At 38.0% G+C, this 24,708-nt stretch overlaps 1 protein-coding gene across 3 annotated transcripts; it reads right to left on the minus strand.

Moving 5' to 3' along the window:
* Positions 1-6,975: 6,975 nt before the first annotated feature.
* Positions 6,976-22,082, minus strand: LOC121390166. Of its 3 annotated transcripts, XM_041521914.1 has the most exons (8): positions 20,696-22,079; positions 16,050-16,347; positions 15,269-15,436; positions 13,072-13,245; positions 10,988-11,140; positions 9,716-9,821; positions 8,930-9,051; positions 6,976-7,350 (listed from the first exon to the last, which is right to left on the minus strand). In XM_041521914.1, exons 1-8 carry the CDS (start codon positions 21,283-21,285, stop codon positions 7,060-7,062), a joined length of 1,902 nt encoding a protein of 633 aa, XP_041377848.1. In that variant the 5' UTR covers positions 21,286-22,079; the 3' UTR covers positions 6,976-7,059. The 3 variants fall into 3 exon arrangements, with proteins under 3 accessions (XP_041377848.1, XP_041377849.1, XP_041377850.1); XM_041521916.1 differs by lacking the exon at positions 8,930-9,051 and having other exon boundaries at positions 7,070-7,350; positions 20,696-22,082; XM_041521915.1 differs by lacking the exons at positions 8,930-9,051; positions 9,716-9,821 and having other exon boundaries at positions 20,696-22,080.
* Positions 22,083-24,708: the final 2,626 nt, after the last annotated feature.

Raw genomic sequence — 24,708 nt, forward strand, 5'->3', positions numbered from 1 at the left:
TGACGTGCGAGTTTTTGAGGCGTGTGTTTGGGGGCCCTCAACCGGTAAAATCTGTTTGCCCAAACACAAATATTCTGTATCATTAAAATAAAGTATCACTTAAATTCTTTCTCTTATTAGATTTTTTTTTAATGACATTTAAATGTAATATTAACTAGGTAAAACCTAACAGCGAGCGCAAGTTAAATAAATTAAAAATAGCACCTCCAGGGACGGGGGAAGGCACTGTATATACGGTCTGGGATCCTTTACACGTATTATCTATATGGCACGGGCGTAGGAAGGTGCCAAAAAGTGTGTGTGTGTGGGGGGGGGGGGGGGGGGGGGCACACATAAATACAAGTAAAAGAAAGAAATGTTTTATTTAACGACGCACTCAACGAATCCGGGTCGTTTCGCCCTTATTCCTATTCGCCCTTATTCCCGTTCGCCCCGAGTCATTTCGCCCTTAGAATGAGTCGTTTCGTCCTCCATTATGAGTCGTTTCGCCTCTATGTATTGGGGTGGTCCGAAACAAAATGTGGACAACTACAATAAATTTACTTTTCGTTAGATTTTACCCACATTTTGTCCAGACAGAAATCTTGAAAAAAACCCAATGGCATGGATTCCACATACTAGATGATAACCATGTCACCTGTATCGACTTCGCTGAGATCGCATAGGGCAAAAAGCATGTCATTTTGTGCCGGCTTCCATTTTGACTTTTTTATGGAATATTCTACAAGAGGGGTGAAAGTATATGACTTAATCTAACAACCGTTGAATGTAATAACATGTTATGATATAAATGCAAATGTGATGACGTCATATTATTTTAATATTATTAATATTATTTGATTGTTTAAAGATACCACTAGAGATCATTGATTTTATATTAATATTTTAGAGTCTTTCACCCTTCTTGAAGAGTATTCCATAAAATTCCAAAATGGCAGACAGCAGAAAACTGCATGTATTTTGCCCTAAACTGGCTGTAACGAGAACAGACATCGATATGTTATGTTAAAACCTGTTTAAAAAAGCACAAAACACGCATTATTTTAAAACATTTTAATAATAAAATACGCATTATTTTAATAACAAGGACAACAACAATGCCATACATAGCATACAACAAGCATTTTTTAAATGTAAACTGAAGCAAATGGACCTTTTAATATTTCATCAGCATAGATGTAAACATGACACGTCAATGGATATTACAGAGGCCAATTTCGCAAATTTGCAAAAAATCGCCCCCCCCCCCCCCCCCCCCCCCCCCCCCCCCCACACACACACCAAAGCACTTTATAACTAATATGTCCTATCGACAATATCATTGTGTAGGCTAGTCTTTGTACTTATTAATATAAAATACATCAGGCCCGTAGGAACTGGGATGGTGTGAGGGGAGGGATTCTTTAAAATATTGCACATAATAACATGTACATATAAATGGTGTTTATGGTTGATAAAGGGTTACAACTTGATAATCTATATCTGATTTGCAACTAGAGTCACGTAAACAAATTTATTCATCATTCACAAACATAAACATGAGGGCGAAACGACCCTGTATAGAGGGCGAAACGACACGGGGCGATCGGGAATAAGGTCGAAACGACCTGATACCCACTCAACACATTTTATTTACGGTTATATGGCGTCAGACATGTTTACGGACCACACAGATTTTGAGAGGAAACCCGCTGTCGCCACTATATGGGCTACTCTTTCCGATTAGCAGCAAGTAAAAATAGGCCTATATTTAAAAAAAAAACATCGCTGCACTGCTAGTGTGTGAGGCACATGCCCCTCCCCACTCCGCCACCCGCTTCCTACGCCAGTGATATGGTAATCTTCCATAGAAATATCAAGATGAGCAAGATATTATATGTTCCTCACTAAAATCAATAAATGCATTGCATCCACTTGCTATGCACCGTTTTTGTTGTCTGTGTTAAAGAGCCCCCATAAGCATGAATGAATGAATGAATGTTTGTTTAACGACACCCCAGCACAAACATACATATCGGCTATTGGGTGTCAGAAATGGTAAGTATATGGAAATATTATTTATATATATTCATGTAAAACCAGTGTAAGGAGCTGTGGGAAAAAAGTATAATACAATACATAAAATCAAGGTAAGTACATTTTAAAACTTTGTATAGAAGTCAAAGTGTTTTAAAAACTTTACAATTAATTCTGGGTGGAATTTAAAAGATTCAAAAACATTTCTGTTGCCAAATATATCATTTCTCGTCGGCTTGAGATGATCACATTCCACCAAAATGTGACGCACAGTCAGTGTACACTGACAATGTTCACACAGAGGGGGAGGGTCCTTCTTTAAAATAAATGAATGCGTCAAATATGTATGACCGATGCGGGCACGGCACAAGACTACTTCATCCTTCCTGCATCGCCTGTAGGATGACTGACACTCTCCCAGGATTGCTTTGACAGAATGAAGCTTGTTCGCAACCGCACCGTCCCAGTAGTCTTGCCAAGTCGAAAAGATATATTGCTTTATATGAAATTTAAATTCACTGTAGGGGACACCAACACGGACACGGGGCAAGTTCAAAGCAGACTTGGCAGCAACATCTGCCTTTTCGTTACCCCTAATGCCGACATGGCTGGGTACCCAACAAAATATAACATCTTTATTGGCAATTGATAAAAAGACACACTTTCGTATCACCATTCCAACTAAGGGGTGCTCCAAATACATGTACTGTAGAGCTTGGAGTCACGAAAGTGAGTCTGTAAAAATAATATATTTGGATGCACATGAATCCTTAATCTGTTCCAGGGCTTTAATCATTGCCCAAATTTCAGCAGTAAAGATTGATGCTGAATCGGGCAATCTCATGGAAATTATTGCGTCTGATGGAAAAACTGTAGCACAAGCCACAGAATTCCCATCCCGTGATCCGTCTGTGTAAACAGGAATGTAATCACAGTACCTCTCTTGGATTTCCATGAAATGTTGTTTATAAATAATAGCATCTGTGCGATCTTTTTTTAGATGCACAAGATCGAATACAATTTTTGGTAGTTTGATACACCAAGGCATTTCCAAAATGTCTGTTAAATCAATGTTGGAAACTGATAAAAACTGCCTAATGCGAAGACCAAATGTCCGAATCGCATTCGGTTTCGCATCAAATAATTTCATATATTTATTATCAAACACCGCATTGTGTGCAGGATGTTTTGGCATTGATTTAATCTTTGTAGCATACTGCAGAGAAAGCTTTGAACGTCTAGCACCCAAACTAGTTCGTGTGCATCGACGTACAAGCTCTCCACAGATGTTTTGAAAGCACCAAGACAAAGCCCAAGTCCCTGGTTGTGTATAGGATCTAGCATTTGCAAGTAAGACTTACGTGCTGACCCATACACAATGCACCCATAATCAAGTTTAGACCGAACTAAAGATCTGTAAAGTCGGAGCATAACCTTTCGGTCTGCCCCCCATTCAGTCTTGCCAATAACCTTTAAGATATTGAGGGCCTTCAAGCCCTTCTTTTCACATACTGTAAATGAGGAACAAAAGATAGCCTCCTGTCAAAAATAACCCCCAGAAATTTGGTCTCCTCCACAACTGGAACCAGAGTTTTGTCCAGAAACAGCCGAGGATCTAAATGGTGACCGCTTTTCTGGCAGCCCCCATAAGCGTACGGGGCGGGGCAACAGGGGAGCAACGACAACTGATCCTGATCAGCGCCTGAACCTTTTTAGCTGTTTGACAATAATGTTAATATGAATAAATATTGTCATCAAAATTCGGGAATTTCCGTTTAATTCGAGCAAAAAATAGAAGCCCGAATGTCTTTGTGAGCACCCCAGCACCTAGCCAGAGTACTTTGACAGTGAGAGCTAGACGGACATTTGGAAAGTTATACTCTCTCATTACAGCGTAATATATATATACAGTGTTCACCCTGTCCATTGCCATGTTAGCCAATTGCCCATTTTTATACAAAGTGGCTACAGCATTTAGTCTTTGGCTATTAACTTTTTCTTTAGACATAGGGGTGGAGGGGGGTCTGACTAAAAATCGAGTGCATAAAGCAAAGTTTTTAGAGGGCTCGGGGTTATGCTCTCCCGTAAAATTTTGAAAACTAGATGTTCTGAAATGCAATTTCCTGCATTCTACAAAGTAAAATTAATCTCTGCCTTAAGATTTACTTCCAATAATATTTTTTATTCAGAATTATTGCTCCGCCGTGCCTGCCTTACGCTCACCTCCATACTCCAGGAACCGAGGACCGAGGTGGCATAGCCCCCTCCCCAACTCAAGTTTTTGGAAAGTGACAAATTGATTGCCTTGCAATAAAATGTTTGACAAATTTTTATTTTAAACTTCGTGTGATTGCTCGCCTGGCATCATTTAAGGAGAGTGATCTTCAGCTCGCCTTGATTCTGGTCATGAATGGTGATTTCAAGGCTGAATTTTATGGAATGTCTTCTTTTCCCACAAAAAGGAATACTGTGACAACTAGGATTTTCCCAGTACTTGGTCCCCCCCCCCCCCCCCCCCCCCCTCTCTCTCTCTCTCTGTCACTCAGGCTGCAATATTTATCTCAGTAGGTTGAGTGCTCGCCTAAGATGCTTGCGTCGCAGGATCAAACCACCTCAGTGGATCCCCCCTTCCCTAGCTGTATTCCAACCAGTGCCCTATAACTGATCAAAGGCCTTGGTATGTGTTTTCCTGACTGTGGGGGAAGTGCTTATAAAAGATCCCTTGCTGCATTAGGAAAAATGTAGCGGATTTCCTGTGTGACTATATGTCAGAATTGCCAAATGTTTGACATACAATAGCCGATGATTAATTAATCAATGTGCTCTAGTGATGTCGTTAAACAAATCAAAACACATTCAGTCTATTTTCGTCCCTCCCTCACCATATCTGTCGGGTGTAAAGTTTACTTTTTTTTATTATTATTTTTTTTAAATATATTTATTGCCCCAGATATTTATATATTGATAATGTCAGGGTTGGGGCCCTGAAATCATTATCTTACAATAGATACATAAATATAAAGTGCATTCAATAAAATTACTAGTTAATTGAAACAGTCAAATTTGGAGCACAAAATTAATGACAGACTAAATATATAATAAAAGAGAAATTAAACAGATAGACAGAGAGAAAAGAAGAAAAGAAAAATCCATATTTCCAAATATAGAAAACAAACGTTATTGGCTTTTAGGTTACAAAAACTCCCACAAAAACCCCACCACCAACAGTATGTGTCTTATATTGGAGTTATTTTTAACTATTAAGGCTAAATTTAATTTTCTAGACATCTTTGCCAAGGTGCCCAGTTTTCATCAAACTCTTTATGTGAACAGTTTTTATACAGTATGTATTTCCCCATTTGTAATTTATCTGTAATTACATTTTTAATTCCAGTTATATGAAGTATATTTTTTTGAAGTTTTGTTCTATATATATATAATGCGTTACATTGACAATAAGCCAATTCACAAATTTATGATTTGTATGTATGCTGCCGAATAGAACCATACTTTTATCAAGCTGAATATATTCGTCTTTTTGCTGTAACAATTGTTCTATAGTTTTCCAAAGTTCACTGACTTTAGGGAAATCATAAAACAAGTGTTGCAATGTTTCTGGTTGCTGATTACAAAAGTTACAAGTACTGGAAGCAATATACTTTATTTTATATAAAAACGAATTTGTTGGTATAATCCTATGTAAAATTTGGTACTGAAACCATAGTAGAGTTGGGTCTTTCAAAATCATAAATGGCAGACTATAATACTTTGCCCATTTTGAAGTAGGAAAACAGCATCCTTCACGAGAATATTTCAATTGTGATGTAGGAACTACAGTAGCATTATTCAGTACTTTATATATTTCTCTACTTCCCGATTAGTTTTTCGCAAGAAGCTTTATTTTCGAAGGAAATACTGGATGTTTAGGCACTTCGTATGTTTATTTATTTTAATTTGTTTTGTTTCGTATAAATAATTTGATTGCACATATTAAAGACGCATATTCTAAAAAATTTGATCGTATATTATATTTTGCATTAAAAGTGTTATAATCCATAAACTGCCCTTGGCTATCTAGTAAATCATATAAAAATATAACACCTTTTTCAGTGAAATTCTTATATAATATAGGTTTTCTGTCTATTAGTATATTACTATTATTCCAAATGTTCAAACTTAGAATTTCTTCTTCATTTTGAAATGTTAATTTTTGTTGAAATAAAATCCAACTATTTAATACATCCTTCCAAAACATATTTTTAATTTTCTTTATCCTAAGCTGAATTAAAAATTCACCATGTATAACTAAGTCTCTGGTTGTTAAACCTGTTATAGACTGAAAAATATTTGCCAATTTAGAATTTGACCCAAACAGTCTTTTTATCCAAGTCAGTTTTAATGATGTAGAGAAATGTATAATATCTAACATTTTAAGCCCACCTTTTTCATCATCTTGCACTAACTAGTATTGTTCTTTTTATCCGGTCAGGTTTGTTTTGCCATACAAAATTAAAAAGTAATTTATTTATTTGTTTTAATATTCTTTCCAGTGGATTTGGTAAAGAAATAAGTAAATGCGTTATTTTGGGTATTACAAGCGATTTTACCACAATAATTCTACCCAAAACAGTTAATTTTCTTGTTGACCACTGTTTCATAGATTTCTTCATTTCCAATATTTTATATTTATAATTTTCATCAATCATTTGTTGCATATTTAGAGAAAAGTTTATTCCTAATAGACTAAAAGATTCAGCTCCCCATTCTAGCTTCCATTTTGATGGATGAAAGACTTCTTTTGAGAATATTTTACTTCCTATCCATATAATTTTCGATTTCAAGAAATTTATTTAAAACCACAATTTAATAGGGCTGTTTATCCTTATCTTCTGATATAATACACCCTTAATTATTTATGTCTTATTTTATAACTAAAAAATGCACCAACAAGACGAGGTGTCAGATCTGAAGGAGTTTAATATAATCCAAATTTAATGGTGCAAACTTCTGAAGTTTCTCATTTTCCTTATAGTCTCTAGTAGCCTAGTGTTGTACCGTATTTTCAAACTGTGCTAACGCCAGCATCGTCACGGCGTATGTATACGTGTCAGACGACCAGAAGGGGAAGACACTCTTGCCAGCATTGTAGCCGTAGAATTTCGTTGGCGTCTTCATTCCAAAATGCGATTGGTTGAAATTTGCTTCATACTGGGCTTCCGGAATAACGCCCTCGACACCGAGCATGAAAAGCCCGTGAGGGAAGTGTATATGGTCGTGGATTTCCGTGCCGTTCAAATACTGCAGTCGGTTTATTGGATACCAAAATGGCAGACTCTGGAACAGATTGACAAGATGTGTTGTAATATATATGACACCATATTTGTTTAATATCAGTCGGCAAGCATCATATTTCATCGTTTACTGTAATGAATGCATTGGCTGTTTTACAATAATTAAAAAACAATAATAAACAAAACAAAACAAAAAAAACCCTTAAGTTTCGATGTACATTATATCCTCTAGTTACGAACAGATATTAAACCAGGAGCCCAGAGAGGTTTAATTAGCATTGCGAGTACAAAAGGTTTGAGACCTGGAATATGTAGGTGTGGGCTATGGGACCCCCAAACAGCCATTCTTAAGTGTCATCTCCTGTACCAATCCGAGGGACCACCCCTCAAAATACCCCAAAGTTTAAGTTTAATTAGCATGGTTGAGTACACCAATCAAACCTACACCAAAATGTTCTCTGCTGGTGTACTAATTAAAATCCACCATTCTTAAGTGTCAACTCCTGTACTTAGTCCACTTAAGAATGCCCCTAATTAGCACTAATTAGAAGTTTAATTAGCATGGTTGAGTACATCAACGAAACTGATGCCAAAATATCCTTAGGGTACCCTTAAGAAAATTTTGGCATCACTTTCGTTGATATACTCAACCATGCTAATTAAACATCAGTTTCACTGAGGTACTCAACCATGCAAATTAAATTTCTAATTAGTGCTAATTAGGGGCATTCTTAAGTGGACTATGTACAGGAGTTGACACTTAAGAATGGTAGATCTTAATTAGTACATCAACAGAGAAAATGTTAACGTTAGTTTCATTGATGTACTCGATCGTGCTAATTTAACCTGAAATTGGGTGGATTTTGACCTTTGACCCATTCTTAAGTGGATTCGGTACAGGTGTTGACACTTAAGAATCACTGATCATTAGTTAGGGTACCCTAAAGAATATTTTGGCATCAGTTTCGTTGATGTACTCAACCATGCTAATTAAACATCAGTTTTGTTGATGTACTCAACCATGCGAATTAAATTTCTAATTAGTGCAAATTAGGGGCGTTCTTAAGTGGACTAAGTACAGGAGATGACTGGTGGATCTTAATTAGTACATCAACAGAACAGTTTGGTGTAGGTTTGATTGGTGTACTCAAACATGCTAATTAAACTTAAACTTTGGGGTATTTTGAGGGGCGGCCCCTCAGATTGGTACAGGATGGTCGTTTGGTGGTCCCACAGCCCACACCTACATATTCCAGGCCTCAAACCTTTTGTACTCACAATGCTAATTAAACCTCTCTGGGCTCCCGGACTATATGTGTTGTCATATAAAAGTCTGTTATTATCATAATTTCAAAATTCCATATTTCAATCTTTTTATGTGCATTTGTGATAAACAGCTAAAAATAATCTTGCATAATTAAGTCAGGAATATCAAAAGTGGTTTCGCTATATAGCTATGGATGTTTGGCTAAAAAATAGACAAAATCACCGTCTATAAATTTTTCAATAAAACTGGGGGCTTTTTGCTAGTAAATTAATTTTTGTCATTACATAAATTTAAATACTTCTGGCTAGTATCTTAACTTTGATGGAACCCTTTCATGAATGTGTGAAGTACATACATCATAACTTTTACGGGAACCAGAAAAAAATGTGTTCCAAGGTTTATAGTCGCCAGACAGAGTAAAAGCAGTCAGCCATTTGGTCGCTTTGGATGCAGTTTCTATTACTTTTGATGGTGTTTCTGAAAAAAACCCAGAGAAAAATGCCTTCAATAAAAATGGTTAAAATCCCTTATTCTAATTCAACAAATTAGCAATTAAAGAAATCTTAAAGGTACCTTTAAAAATGTCAACGTGTGATGAGTAAACGACGGGATATGGGTTGGGGCTGGTGTTGGAATTGTGTTATTTAATTTGGCGTAACCAGAATTTTATATTGGGGGATTCAGATTGGCGAGGGGAGGGGGTGTAACCATACTCTGTTAGTTATGTGTTGGAAACATACTTTCAGGTTATCAATTCAAACACTCTCTGTCTCTCTGTTCAATTCTCTCTCCCACTTCCAACACCTCTTCCTCACCCATCCTCTCTCTCCCCTCAACATTCTCTTTCTCAATCTCACTCACTGTTTTTTCCTATCTCACTCCCTCCCACTCTCTCTCGCACACACTCACTCACTCACGCTCGCACACACACACACACACACACACACACACTCTCTCTCTCTCTCTCTCTCTCTCTCTCTCTCTCTCTTTCTCACATTTGACATCCAATAGGCGATGATTAATAAATCAATGTCCTCTTATATTCAATAACATTTATTACATTTATTTTAATCAAACTTGGTCTGAGGCTGTGACTTGAGTGGATATTATACAAGCCGATCCTCATGCTGTTGCCACCCACCTTTCATCCACACAAGTTTTCCTGTTATATCGTCAAACACTGTCCACGTTCGAATGAGACAGTTCACAGCCATAGCTGTCGTGAATATCCTGTCTTCTGCTCGTATCTGGGCAAAGAAAGTGTTTTACAAAAATGGAAGAAAAAAATGGCATAGCAATCCTAAACATTTACTTTTTGTTTTATTTTACATTTTGCTATATATATATAAACTAAAACAACAGGTGCTCCGCTCCTCTATAGCATCCTCGGTAACACCCCCCCCCACACACACGAACATACTCTGGCTTTGATAACGTTACTTTATTCATATTTGCATTTTATTGACGGCTATATGGTGTCAGATATATGGTTACGGACCACACAGGATATGCGAGAGGAAACCCACTGTCACCACTTCATGGGCTACTCTTTTTTCGATTGGCAGCAAGGGATCTTTTGTATGCACCATCCCATAGACAGGATAGCACATACCACGGCCTTTGATGTACCAGTCGTGGTGCACTGGCTGGAGCGAGAAATAGCCCAATGAGCCCAAATAGCCATATAGAGTACCAAAACATTCACAACATTATTTGTTATGAATGGATTACAATTAATACTGCGAGTAGAATTATGGAAGTGTGTGTGTCAGTGAACCCTCTTGGCACCCAGTCTCGTACGCTTATGCACACATATACTTCACATAATACTATTGTTCCTACGAGCCTATGGTCTTTACTGGTAGTGTTCGCATATGGGCTCCCATTTTTGTGGAGGGTCGATTTTTGCCCGAATTAAACGGAAATGCCCGAATCTGGATAACAACATTTATTCATATTAGTATTACTGTCAAACGGCTGTTTTGGGTTGCAAACGAATCACTACGCATATTTACATGGAGTACAGCTAATACTGTTGGTAGATTGATGGAAATATGTGCTGAAAAGGTTTCGGGCAAGCTCATTTAGCCTGAATATCTCTATAATTTTTGCCCGAATAAGAAGATTTTCTCCGGCCCTTTGACCCCCCCAGTCTCGTTCGCTTATGAAAGGAAAGGAAAGCAAATGTTTTATTTAACGACGTACTCAACACATTTTATTTTACAGTTGTATGGCATCGGACATATGGTTGTGGACCAGACAGATATTGAGAGAGGAAACCCGCAGTCGCCACTTCATGGGCTACTCTTTCCGATTAGCAGCAAGGGATCTTCTATATGCACCACCCCACAGATAGGATAGTACATACCACAGCCTTTGTTACACATTTGATACAAGAGCATTTGATACGAACGATTGTTTTGTTGTCTCGTGTGTAGTCTCCGTCCCCCAGAAAGTCATCAAAGAAAACCATGTCGTCTCCTAATGGCTTGGCCTGGTCCAAGATCACGTGTGTGACTTTACCCTTCAAGACTGGAGCCAGAATCGACATAACTTCTACAAGTGCCTGAAAACAATATATGGATGGTATACATTAGTGCTCTCTTAAATATTAATTAAAGGAATAAACGGTAATAAAATGAGTTAGGCCCTACTAATTAAGTGTTACAATAGGGAGAGTTCAAATGAACCTCATTAAAGGGACACACCCTAGTTACGGCTAGTTGTTAATCATTACGGCGTTGTTTTTCGCTATTAAACCCATTTTTTCACAAATAAAATTGCACTTTACTTACCGTTTATTATTTAGAATATACATTTCCATTCACCTGAAGTGTTTTTTGGTAATCCTGGTAATCCTGGTTTTTGTAATACCACAAAATTTATTTTTCTTATTGCTTAAAAACGCACGCATGTTTGAGAAAAAAACATTGAGCAGACAAGGTCTAACAGGCATCGAAATAAAAATTGTGTCTGGTAACCCATTTACAGGTTACCACAAAATATAGTCTGGTAACCTATAGGTTTCCACAACTATATGAAAGTTAGAATTGAATTCCTGTTACTACTACGCGGTCGTTCTGAAATTGTAACGGTGCGCGCGAACATCGGTACGAGAAACGAAATCCGGAAGTAAATTTATCTAGTGGGCGCTGCTTAAACGCGGATTGCCAGAATTGCTTTGCAATTGCACAAGTGCGTACGAACATCGGTGCAATTTTGTACGAGAAAACAAAACGCGGACATAAATTCATCTAGTGGACGCTGCTTAAACGCGGAGTGACTTGCGCGCGAACATCGATGCAATTCCTGACGAGATAATGAAATGCAGAAGTCCTGAATGCATTGCCTGGTTTACGTTCGGAAACGAAACTACCGTTAACGTTGAAATTTTTGTCGAGAACGAAACACTGTTCTCGACTTTTCTAACATGTGGTAACCTCCCGGTAACCTGAACGACCGTTCTCGACTTATTTCGATGCCAGGTCTAATCTATTTTTAGACGGGATATTTCCATTTCAATGTCACAGACGTTGGCATACCACGTGACCGTTATCATTTTGGTTCGGTTTGTTTTCTCGTGCACGGTTCGCGCAATCAACATCCGATTTTTTGTTGTTCATTTGTGAGATTTTTCTTCACAGTTCGTGAACATTTTCAGTAACAATAAAGTTCAGACAAGTAAGTGTCTCAATACAAAACATTACAAACCCTTAAAACCAATAATTTTGCTAAGTCTTACGATATCTGGAGAGGGGATACAACCAGGACAGAACAGTTGTCCAGGAGAGGTGAAAAGAACGCACCCCAAGTCTGTGTGCACTCTGTGTAATTTGTCGTGACGTAGGCATTGTTGTGCTTCAAGCGACATCTACCGGTGACATCAGAATACTAACTTTCAAAATTATTTCAAGCAATTGGGACATGGGGATTCCCATGGTATTTATCGATATAAAACCTGCTTTTTCACTCCATTTGATAAAAACGTGATCTAAGTGTGTTACAGGTTTGTAGATTAACCAAATTATAATTTATTTTCGCTGGATGGAACTAGGGTGTGCGGCTTTAAAGCAGATTTGGGATTTTTTTTTTACGTTTCTTCATCGAAAGGTTCAGAGAGAGAGAGAGAGAGACCCCGTTTCGTAATGTCTATTTGGCGGAAGCTATAGGTGTATGATTAGGAGGTCCAGGCTTCAGGGGTATGGAGGGGTTTGAGGGGTTTGATGGTTGCTGTTTCAGGGCAAAGGCTGAACTGTTTAGGGCAGATCCTTCTCATTAGCCTGAGTACATTGACTGTAAGAGAACTATACGGACATTAGGGCTAATAACTGTCGACATGTCCATCTAGCTCGCTTACAGTCAGAGTACTCGGGCTACTTCTGATATACGTTGTAATCATTGTTTGCAGGGTATTAGGTGCTACTTTGCATCCACCCTTGATAAACCTAGCTAAAGTATTAAATAGCCGAAGAAAATTCCTTTATTATTTTTTCTTACTGGGTGTGGTAACTTGCTGTACTTTGCAGTCCTTTCAAGTAGAGCATATGTCCTTGCTACGAAGAAGTACAATTCGAATAGTGACGGATAGTATACAAGGGCAAGGTCGCGTCGACCAATGAACTCTGCGTTGATTTCGTATGCAATCAGTAAAGTCGTATTCAGAAAGATTTGCTGAAATATATGATGTATATACAAAATGTAATATAGCAAAATTTTGCAAATATAGTCACATATTAATTAACCTTTTATCAAATTTAGGCAAAAATCAGTTACATAAATTGAAATGTAATCGTGTTTTTTTTCATTTCAACTTATTTTCGTTCCAATAAGGTTCAAGCACGATGTCCTGGGCGCACACCACAGCTATCTGGGATGCCTGTCCAGGACAGTGGGTTAGTTGTTAATTGTCAGTGGTTAGTGAGAAGAAGGTGTAGTGGTCTTACACCAATCTAATTAAAATTAGCTCCCCTATTACATGTGGATCTAACAGCAGCCCGTTGGAGCTCATGTCCAGTTGACCTTTCATTCGACCAATCAAAACCTTACTTGCAAAATCATGCCGTGATTTGAAAAGAATTTGAAAACATTCGGGATTATGCCGAAGGTATACGAAATAATTCGGGTGAATTACGAAGTATGCCGGAAACTAATTTAAATATAAATTTTTATATAAAATTCATTTCAAGACGGAAAAAAAAAACTGTGATGGTATAGCCATAAAATCTGTTTATACTAGTATACAATCCAGAGTTTATTACTGCATTTTTCCCCCTGTTTTTTCAATGTTGAAATAGACCAACAAGTTTGCCTATTGCATAAATAGTCTCGACCAATATTTTTTGAATTTGTATGGCTCCCGAATAACGTTATAAAAGGCGAAGTGTAATTGGTCGATTTTTAAATTGTTATTTATAGATGAAATGTCACCTGGACATGGGAGTTCACGCAATGCTGTTAGATCTACTGGTGAGACCAGTAGAGCTAATTTTAATCAGATTGGGTCTTACACCTACCCACTGAGTTGTTGAAACTCGCTCTAGGTGGGAGTCGGTACCGGGCTGCGAACCCTGTACCTACCAGTCTTATGTCCAATGGCTTATTATAACGACGCCACCAAGGATGGTAATTGTTTTCAATATAGGCCTACATAGATGCAAAAGTAGATAGGCTAACTATTACGAATATGAACTGAATTCATAGTTTCATACGCATAATTGCAGCCTAAGAGTTATTTTTAAACATTAAGTTTATTTTGTTTATTTATTTATTTATTTATTGCTATAGAATAATAGTAATTTATAATCTGTTTTTTTAATTTTATTCTTGTTTTATTTGTTTTTTTGTAGTGGGTTTTTGTTTGCTTTTTATCATGTCATGATTACAGAAACCACACCAAGCAAGTACAACCGATTCACAAGTCGACATTTCATATGCAGCACAATATTATTATATTATCTATGTACAAATACTTAAGGTTACACACCACCATTAATTACTCCATGCAGGTCAATACAAATTACAACACTGTCGAGAGGGTCATGTGACTACTAATTTTAGGGAGTGCTCTCAACTGACAAACAGGAAGAAGGAAATGTTTTATTTAACGACGCACTCAACACATTTTATTTACGGTTATATGGCGTCGGACATATGGTTAAGGACCACACCGATATTGAGAGAGCAAACCCACTGTCGCCATTTCATGGGCTACTCTTTTCAATTAGCAGCAAAGGATCTTTTATATGCACCATCCCACAGACAAGATATACCAGTCTTGGTGCACTGGCTGGTGGGAGAAATTGCCCAATGGGCCCACCGACGGGAATTGATCCCAGATTGACCGTGCCTCAACTGATAAGTACCGTGTAAAAAAAATCAACATAGGTCGACCACGAAAATGTTCAGTTAACAGCCCTCATGCCTGATCATCGCCTCGTGTTTCTGTTATTAAAATGACACTATACCAGTTGTACAGTTGTTATGAGTTAGTACTACATATAACAAGTAACTTCAAACAAATGGGTTATTTAAATATTACAGAGGTCAACCTACATGTAATCATCAAAGAAGGATTTCAAAAAGCATATCAGAATTTTGTAGTATTTTGTTTTTATGAGGAAATATTTCCTAAACCGGACTATATTAAGCTGCTACAACAAGTAACGCCACATATCACGGCTAAATACTACTCCACCTGTATTTGTTTGTCGTCTAGAATATTAGTTGGCTGAAGTCCACACAACACTGATGACGTCACACCATACAGGAAGTTGGCTGACACTGTGACATCAACATTGTTTATACCAAACGGCATGGCAACGCCTTTTTTGTACGTCGCCATCACCTCCTCGATGTCCTGAATCTAAATAAAGGAATTTTGAACATATATTAAAGCATTTTATTTTGACTGTATGACATTTAATTGGGATTTTGTATTGGGGGGGAGATGGGGATTTTGTATGTGTCATATTATTGGGCGATGGGAAAATATAAAGATGGTGGGTCCCAATGCCCCCTCCCTACCTCAAAAAGGAGGAAGGAATGGGAACCAATGACTCTAGCCTACTTGTAAACCCGCTTTTAAACAGTCATTAAGAGCCGTCAGTATGCTTATTAAACTGTTAGAGTCCAGACTCAATCTATAATGACGTCACACGCATACAATTTGTGAGGGGGGCCGCCTGCAGTGGCAGGTGCAAGGGAGCACCAGCAGCCCGTCAGGGGTTGGTAACAGGTGGAGGGTGGTCATGGGTGCTATGCTAGAGTTTCAAGTCTAGACTGAGTTTTATAAGTAGCGATGCGTATTAATATTTCTATGACGTCATACTGTGACATCACAATTTAACATTGTGTTAACATTAGTATTTCATAGGTTTGTAACATAAAAGTACGCTACATCTCTCATTAACGTTTTATAATACTACAATGAAAACAAATTACAGAAAAGTCCGGGTTTTATATAAATAATTCCTCACCCATGTGGTAACTAGCGCAACATCTTGTGATTTGTCATGCGCATCGAGAAGAAAATGTCGGATGTAGAAATAGGTCCTCGGATCTATGGTATTGATGTTTTTATTGGCCGAGAATGGTCGGTAGGCGTATCTCTTCAAAGCGTCAAACACTGACGTCACATTCGTGTTGCTTTCTTTCCACAATGACAGTTCAGTGGGGAAATCGGCTTTCATCTCCAACAGCAAGCTTCCGAGGCCTAGGTTCAAGAAACTGTCGTCAAAGTCCGGAGGTATTTGGAAAGCACTGCCGGCGGAGTATCTAGATAGCCAAATAGAAAGTACTCGGTATGTTTTATATCTTTTGATTTTAAAGAGACATACCCTGGTTTTTAAACACTAAGGCATGTTTTTCACTGGGAGCCATTTAAGATCACTGAAATCAAACATTACTTATATTTTACTGTTTAGATTATCCATTTCCATACAACCGAAGTGTTTCTGGTCATCCTGGGGTTTCTAATATCACAAAATGCATTTTTTATAGTTTTAAAAATGCACATGCGTCTGAGAAGTAACTGTTATGGAGTCGCGTTTTAGTCTATTTTTTAAGGGTATTTCAAAGTCACAGACTCTTGTTTCACTCTGTTGTATAAAAATTTGTTACAGGTTTGTAAATGAACCAAACTTAGTGTCCAGTTTTATGGGTTGAAACTATAGTCTAGGTGAAACATATGCCTTAGTGTTTAAAAACTTATAGGGTCTGTCCCTTTAATAGCTGATGCAACTGATGTATATGCCTTAAAGGTGCTATGTCTAAGTTGCAATAATGGCGGTTCCCGACATTTTATTATTATTTTTCTTTATTTATTAATGTTTGCTTTGAAACATAAAGTTTATACCTTCAACTATATGCCTATAAAAATTACACCCAAATAATTCCATTTACCAGTAGAACACAATTTATATTTTAAGAAAGAAATCTTGAGGGTTTGTTACGTCATTGTTTTCTTCGTACAAATTCAGCACACTACGTTTACATAGAGAATTATTTGCGGTTAGGTCTCCACTATAGTTCCTGATTGTGACACATGTTATGGTTCACATATTCACTTCCGGGAAATGGTGAAGAATTAAAACAATATGTATGTTTAATGGTATGCTTTCTGGCTGTATTTTGTCCATGTTATTTTGTAATATTGTGCATTGACCTTTTGGGACATTGGTGTATAGCGCAAGAGACAGCTTGAGTGAATTGGTTAATGAAACACCTGTCCGGACCAATACTACAGCCAGATGCGGTCATATAGCATATAGCAAAAACAATGAGACGGAAATGATCTGTTTTGGAGTGAAAATAAATGCTTATATAATGTACATGTATGTTCGCAATGGTGTATGTTGTTTGTGCCAACGAGAACCCGTTCTATTGGCAATTTTCATTTGAAGTCGGACAATTTAACATGGGTTTCAATGGCAGTTGACAAAAGAAAGATGGTGGCCACACTATATTTAGTCAAAAATTATCCGGGGAAAAAACTTTTTAAAATTATTATTCTAGAGTTAATTATGAAAATATTATGCGCGGGGTCGATTAATATGTAGGTATTTATTACAAAATGATTTTTGCAAACAACGACACATTGTAGTTTTATCTCTGACATAGGACCTTTAAAGATGCTCTATTTATATGGTTGTATTAAAGGGAGGGACAATTAGGCATTTGGCCTGGTATGCATATTCAACGATATATAACGCACATTATTGTTTAATATTAACAAGTATAATCGTATAGTTAATTAATAAAACGCTTAAATATGACGGCTATTATATATAACGGGCGCAGTCATTTTGTACCATCCCAGTGAATACGCCCTCTGGTGAGCTGGTGGTTATGTAATACCTAACGTGTCACGTCAGGAATTAGTTTTCGAATTGAAGAAACAAAACATACCTGATTTTTTGCAGATGCATCGCAATGTTCTGTAATAATATCCATCCCAGTAAGCTGGCAACATAATACAGTTATTTCAACACTTTGACAATGGTGGCTTATTTTGTATTGAAAAATAATACATACTTGTTTTGTACATAAATTAACCCATGTACTGAAACAATAATCGGAGTGTGTTCTTGGTTAATTGGTCTTTTCTTTCCATGGCCTGTACCTGTGGTTCCTGATTGGCAGGTGTATATTTAGACAGTCCCCAGACATCTTTTATTAAGATCACAAGGTATTGTCTATTAGCCGCGCGGACGCCCCTCAAATCGTAATGGACATTATCACTTTATTACAGTAAGTAATTCTGTAAAACCCTTGATTAAGTAGACTTTCCCATCTAAAATCACAAAACTGACCAATTACGTAGTCCCAAAGAAAAGAAAATTATCACTTGGGTATCGTGAGTGGTCGTTTTTGCCTAATAATAAGCATTTTTTCTTTGGATTTTTTGTAAAGAGAAAAATACTATAACTCCATTTCATTCTGTTGATGCAAATTGAAATATATTTAGTTAAATAGTTTATTATACTATCAAGTCATTTATGTTGTTTTACAAGTCAGGTTGATGAAAGCCAAGCGCCTTGTCATAAATTAGAGCGTTTGTTTACACTGTGCTTAAGAGAGGTTGGACGGAGCTGGCGTCACTTCGCCCCAAGCTATACCACCGGACGTCACAAAAACAAAACAAAATGGCTGCCCCCAGTTAGAAGGAATAATCCTGTTTTTTTATTAATTCTAAAATCACACGTTTTCATTTGTTAAAGTGTCAGTGGTTCGGGTATGCATCTTTCCAACACATAAGGCTCTTATTTGAGTTTACCCTCCCTTTAAGCCCCAATTCAGGCGCGTATGTAGGGAGTTGTACGGGGTGGTATCTAGTCTGTGGCGAGCGAAGTTTGGGGGGGGGGGGGGGGTTCGAATCATGCAGTTCCAGAAAACTGTCCGCACACTCATTCTCTGGCTATATTTTGTTGGTCTATTCAGTAGGTCAATTATGGGTTTATAGCCCAGTACCGGTTAAAACCAAGAGTAAAATACAAAAATTGTTTTGTTTACCGATACCATTAGAGCACTTGGTTTATTAACCATTGGCTATTTGATGTCAAACTTTAACATTTGATCAATCTGACATACAGTTTTAGAGGAGACCCGCTACAATCTTCTATTAGTACTGTACCAAGGGATCTTTTATATGAATTGTACAGCACAGGACAGCACATACGCCTATGATGCACTTGGTTGGGACTAGAAAAAACCCAGAGGGTCCGCGGAGAACGTTTGATCCTACGACACAAGCATCTCAGGCCAGTGATGTACTGACTGAGCTAAATCATTTAATAGCAAGAGATCTTTTACATCCACTTCCCCAGACAGAGAGAGAGAGAGAGAGAGAGAGAGAGAGAGAGAGAGAGAGAGAGAGAGAGAGAGAGACAGACAGACAGACAGACAGACAGACAAAGAGATACACAGAGAGAGAGAGAGACAGAGACAGAGACAGTGAGGGAGGGAGGAGAGGTCGAAAAAGGAAGAGAGAGTTGATAAAAAGAGAGGGAAACAAAAAGAAATAAATGTTTTATTTAACGATGCACTCAACACATTTTATTTACGGTTATATGGCGTCAGATATATGGTCAAGGACCACACAGATTTTGAGAGGAAACCCGCTGTTGCCACTACATGTGCTACTCTTTCCGATTAGCAGCAAGGGATCTTTTATTTGCACTTCCCACAGGCAGGATAGCACAAACCATGGCCTTTGCTGAACCAGCTATGGATCACTGGTCGGTGCAAGTGGTTTACACCTACCCATTGAGCCTTGCAGAGTACTCACTCAGGGTTTGGAGTCGGTATCTGGATTAAAAATCCCATGCCTCGACTGGGATCAGAACCCAGTACCTACCAGCCTGTAGACCGATGGCCTAACCACGACGCCACCGAGGCCGGTAAAAAAAAAAAGAGAGGGAGACGGACAGATGGAGGGAGAGAGAGGGAGTACCCTTAACATGCCCCTATACCACTAAGGTTTCGGGCATCGCCAGACAGAACAACACATACCACAACCTTTTGATAGATCAGTCATGGGGCACTGGTGAGGACGGGGGAAAACAACCAGAGAATGAGTTCACGGAGGAGGTTCGATCCTTCGACCAAAGCACCTCAGGCAAACACTACTTTTTGAGCTAGATCCCTTGAAAATCACAGTGAATGCAAAGATCAGTGTTTTGTCACAAACAATCTATAATTAAAGGGACACACCCTAGTTTTAAACACTAAGCCTTAAAGGTATATTTTTGACTATTATAGCCATTTTTGATAAATGAAATCATACTATGGTTTAGATTATCAATTTCCGTACATTCGAAGTGTCTTTGGTCATTCTGGTGAGTTTTAGTCCGTTTTCAAAGGGTATTTCATCATTTCAAAGTTACAGGTTCATGTTTCACTCAATTGTAACTTTATCCAAATGTGTTTCAGGTTTGTAGATTAACTGAACTTAGTGTTAATTTTCATGGGTTGAAACTAGGGTCTGTCCCTTTAAGATCAGGTCAGGTCATGGGGCTTAACGTGCACATTCAGAGCAAGCTGCTGTATCACACCCGTCATGGGAGCAGGAGTCGAGCCATGCCGGCTCCTCAGTCCAGGACAGGACTATAATTAAGATACTTACACCATGTTATAGAGTTTATCTACGAACTTTTCCACATCTTTAAGGCCCAACCAGTCGAGAAGTTTCTCTATATCCTTTATTGGCAGACTGCGGATAATATCCAGTACGTGGTAGAGATTATCGGGAGAGCTCTGCCAGAAGTCCACCGACTCGTTGTACCTCTGTTGCCAGAAATTCATGATGGACGAATTGTAGTGACGGTTCTTGTCATGGTAACTGCTGATGGAATCTAGAGCTAGAACAATCTGCTTTGATGACGGTTTTGGACCATCTCCATACAGATAGGCTTCCATCAGAACTATAGTGATCCATGACGTCCCGAACATATTACTGTCATACACGCCCTGCATGTCACGGATAAAAGCTAGTAATGGTGGTCCATGTGTGTTGACCTTTACCTCGCTGCCATAGCCTCCCTTTTCCTTCCTCCATTGTTGAAAAGGTTTGTATTTGGTATCTTTCTTCTCTTGCAGATCTGATATCTTCTTGTATAATTCCTTAATTACAGAGTCGGTGTTAGACTGCACAGTAAGTAGACAGACTGTTATAACAATACCAAAAACGCATACCAGTTTTGTCTGAAAAATCATTTTTGATTTAGGTCTCAGTGTTTGAGTTATTAAGACCTCTCCCGAGTTAAAACAGAAAAAGAAAAAGTCAGTGAAGGTATGTACGCATTTGGCACTTCAGCCGTATCAGAATGACCGAGGTTATTGAACGATTTATGCGACGTACAATACTAGGATCTTGCAAACTAACCACGTCTATTTTCACAGGAAACAAAATAGTGTTTTAAAAAAACATAACTTTGTTAGGCGACCGATTTGGTTTATAGTCGACTCTCAACTCCAAGCCGTCTCCAAAGTCCAATACATACATACACCGGAAATACTTAATCGTAGCCTGCAGGGACCGGTTATTCGAAACCTGGGTTAACTTAATCACTGATTAACACTAACTTTGAGTTAAATTCCATAACCAGGGTTGGCCAATCACTCGTTAAAAAAACGTTGCTGAAAAACACTTTTGACTCTGGGTTAGCAAACTCAGGGTTAGTTTTCATTAACCCAGGGTTAGTTTTCATGCAATAACTTTGGGTTAGTTTTCAATAAGTTTGGGTTAAGTGCAATTGACCCCTCCGTATGACGAGTTAACCACGCCCTCCGTCACATGTGATGCAAGGTTAGACAAACTTTCAATAATGGCTGCCGATTCGCATAGGTCGATAGCAAAATCAACCGATCTGCCGATTAAGTTTTCGCCTTAATGTATTTAGAAATATCGTTGTTTAATTAAAAAGCCGACAAGAGGAGACATTCAAGTGTTTCATTACAGGGTACATTTACGATGACAACGTGATTTAAATCGACGAAACCATTTTTACTTCAGTCAATCGAAGAACAAGAAAACGGAAGTGACGAACGTCGAATGCAAGCAAAAGATGATTTAAAACATCCTATGCTAACTTTTGTCAGAACTGACAAATTAAAATGTCTTGTTTGTTTCGTTTTTCTTTTTCATTTTCATCTTAATTTTTGTTGTTGTTCGACTTTTATATTTATGGAATCCCAATATGCCGAGGAACAATTAAGTGAATAGAAAGAAAGAAATGTTTTATTTAACGACGCACTCAACACATTTTATTTACGGTCATATCGCGTCAGACATATGGTTAAGGACCACACAGATTTTGAGAGAAATCCCGCTGTCGTCACTACATGGGCTACTCTTCCGATTAGCAGTAAGGGATCTTTTATTTGCGCTTCCCACAGGCAGGATAGCACAAACCATGGCCTTTGTTGAACCAGTTATGGATCACTGGTCGGTGCAAGTGGTTTACACCTACCCATTGAGCCTTGCGGAGCACTCACTCAGGGTTTGGAGTCAGTATCTGGATTAAAAATCCCATGCCTCGACTGGGATCAGAACCCAGTACCTACCAGCCTGTAGACCGATGGCCTAACCACGACGCCACCGAGGCCGGTAAAAAAAAAAAAAAGAGAGGGAGACAGACAGATGGAGAGAGAGAGAGGGATCTTTATTTTCGGTCGGGTTGCGTTAAATGTTTTGTTGGGGGGGGGGGGGGGGGGGGGCGTGAGCAGTAACATTAAAATACAAGGCGTGGGGGAATGCTATCAGTGTATTATAATTTTATGCACAAAAGGTTACAAAATTATAGCAGGATACAGTCGCATGTGCAAAAATTATGCAAGCAGTGGTTTAGATTGTGGGATTGCGAAGTTTGTGGGTGTATTCTTACATAGCTGCACTGCTTGAACCAACCGATATACTATTTATGAAACCAAAGCCATATACGAAATTAAAAAACAACAACAACAAACAAACACAACTGGCATAGCTGGGCCTCCAGTTATGTATACTAACATATTGGCCCGTCTTCGTTCTGACAAGACATATTAGGGCTGTTTACGTTTGGGTGCCTCATCCCCTCTTTATAAAAGCAGGCTGTCCAGCACACCCTTTTGAAAAATTGGACACAATTAGGTTTGAAAATATAGAAAATGTAGGACAAAAGTAGGAAGACGTAGAACAAAAGTAGGACTGAAACATTACGTAGCGACATTATTCATGCTCAAAACACTTTTATGTGGTGCTCAGTTTGTACATGTATTTTGTGTTCTATCAAAAATAATGTGATCTTATGTAACGGTCACGTTATACAGTTATTTCAAATTACTGAACACTATATTAATCAGTATACATATTTACATGCATAGGAATGCTGATGCACAGTAAAACAGAGTTACCATGATTAATTTAAGTTTTCCATAATGTATTATAGATTCTGAAGTCATACGTACACATTGTACATTATAATCATGTTATTCATTGGAAAATATGTTGGCTTTGAGGGTATAATTTTAATATGTTGAGATTATATGGTGCCACAAATTGGGAGATATATCTTGCTGCTAAGAAAATTAAAATAATTCCCATAACTGATGACTTTTATAATAACACAAGGAATATGCACACTTTAACAGCAATTCGTGGCATTTTCAAACAAAAAAGTAAGAAAACTAAGTATTCTGAAGAAAAAGTACGAAAAAGTAGGATCGCTGGACATTCTGTAAAATATTTGTCAATTAAGCCAGTACAACACAGTGTGTGGCAACAACTGTTGGGAATCAAACTTGAAGCTTCTGGCCCCCACAACCCAATCTCACCCCCCCCCCCCCCCCCCCCATTTCTTTCGGGTTTTTTTTTTATCTGTTTGCTGACACCAGTTTGTTTGGTAATTTGCAATAAATTGAATTGAATTGAAATTGAATTGTGAAGATTACCTAAAAAAACCCCACTATGTCCCATTTTTCACACGTGTTTTTAATTTCAATGACGTTGGTATTCGAATGACATCACTTTACACCTTCCTACAATAATAATAAACTAATCTAGATAATTCCATTTTAGAAGGCTGAAAATATTACAGTGTAAAAGCTTGCTTTTTGTATGTGTGTGTAATAGGCCTAATTATGAATGGCCGTGTTTAAAAAGCTACAATAATTTTGGAAATTATACCGTTTGCTAAAAATAGACCTAAAGTGAAATTATGGTAAGATATTTAATAATATGTAAAAAAAAAAAAAAGAGAAAAAAAAGAGGCTGACCTTGAGCTAGGAATGTCTGACGTTTCACCCCCAAGTTAGTTCGCCCCACCACATTCGTTAATCTCACTTGTAAGGAAAAGGCATAGAAATACAAATAAACGGCCACATATTATGTGTGATTTAAAGCACTGTTAGGGGTTAGCCCATATCATAACTGGCCTCAGGTAAGTGGGCGAAGTGACCCACAACTTCGCTTTGATCAACTTGACTTCACCTTGTTCAAAACCGTGACCGCTTACATTGTACACAGTGGCGAATGAATGGTGAAGAACTGTGCTCGAAACCATAGAGGTATATGAGCACGTTAAAAACATATCTAAGTTCTAAGTGAAGAACTTGAGGAATACCTATTCATAGATACTAATTAAGTATGTAACTTTTAAG

Source organism: Gigantopelta aegis, chromosome 15, assembly GCF_016097555.1.
Source record: "Gigantopelta aegis isolate Gae_Host chromosome 15, Gae_host_genome, whole genome shotgun sequence".
Lineage (NCBI taxonomy): Eukaryota > Metazoa > Mollusca > Gastropoda > Neomphalida > Peltospiridae > Gigantopelta > Gigantopelta aegis.

Coding starts and splice junctions, on each gene's coding strand:
- LOC121390166 (XM_041521914.1), bottom strand. CDS start 21,285: ATGATTTTTCAGACAAAACTGGTATGCGTTTTTGGTATTGTTATAACA. Junction 15,437..16,049: donor TTGCGCTAGTTACCACATGG/GTGAGGAATTAT, acceptor TCCTTTATTTAG/ATTCAGGACATCGAGGAGGT. Junction 13,246..15,268: donor TAGACGACAAACAAATACAG/GTGGAGTAGTAT, acceptor CATATATTTCAG/CAAATCTTTCTGAATACGAC.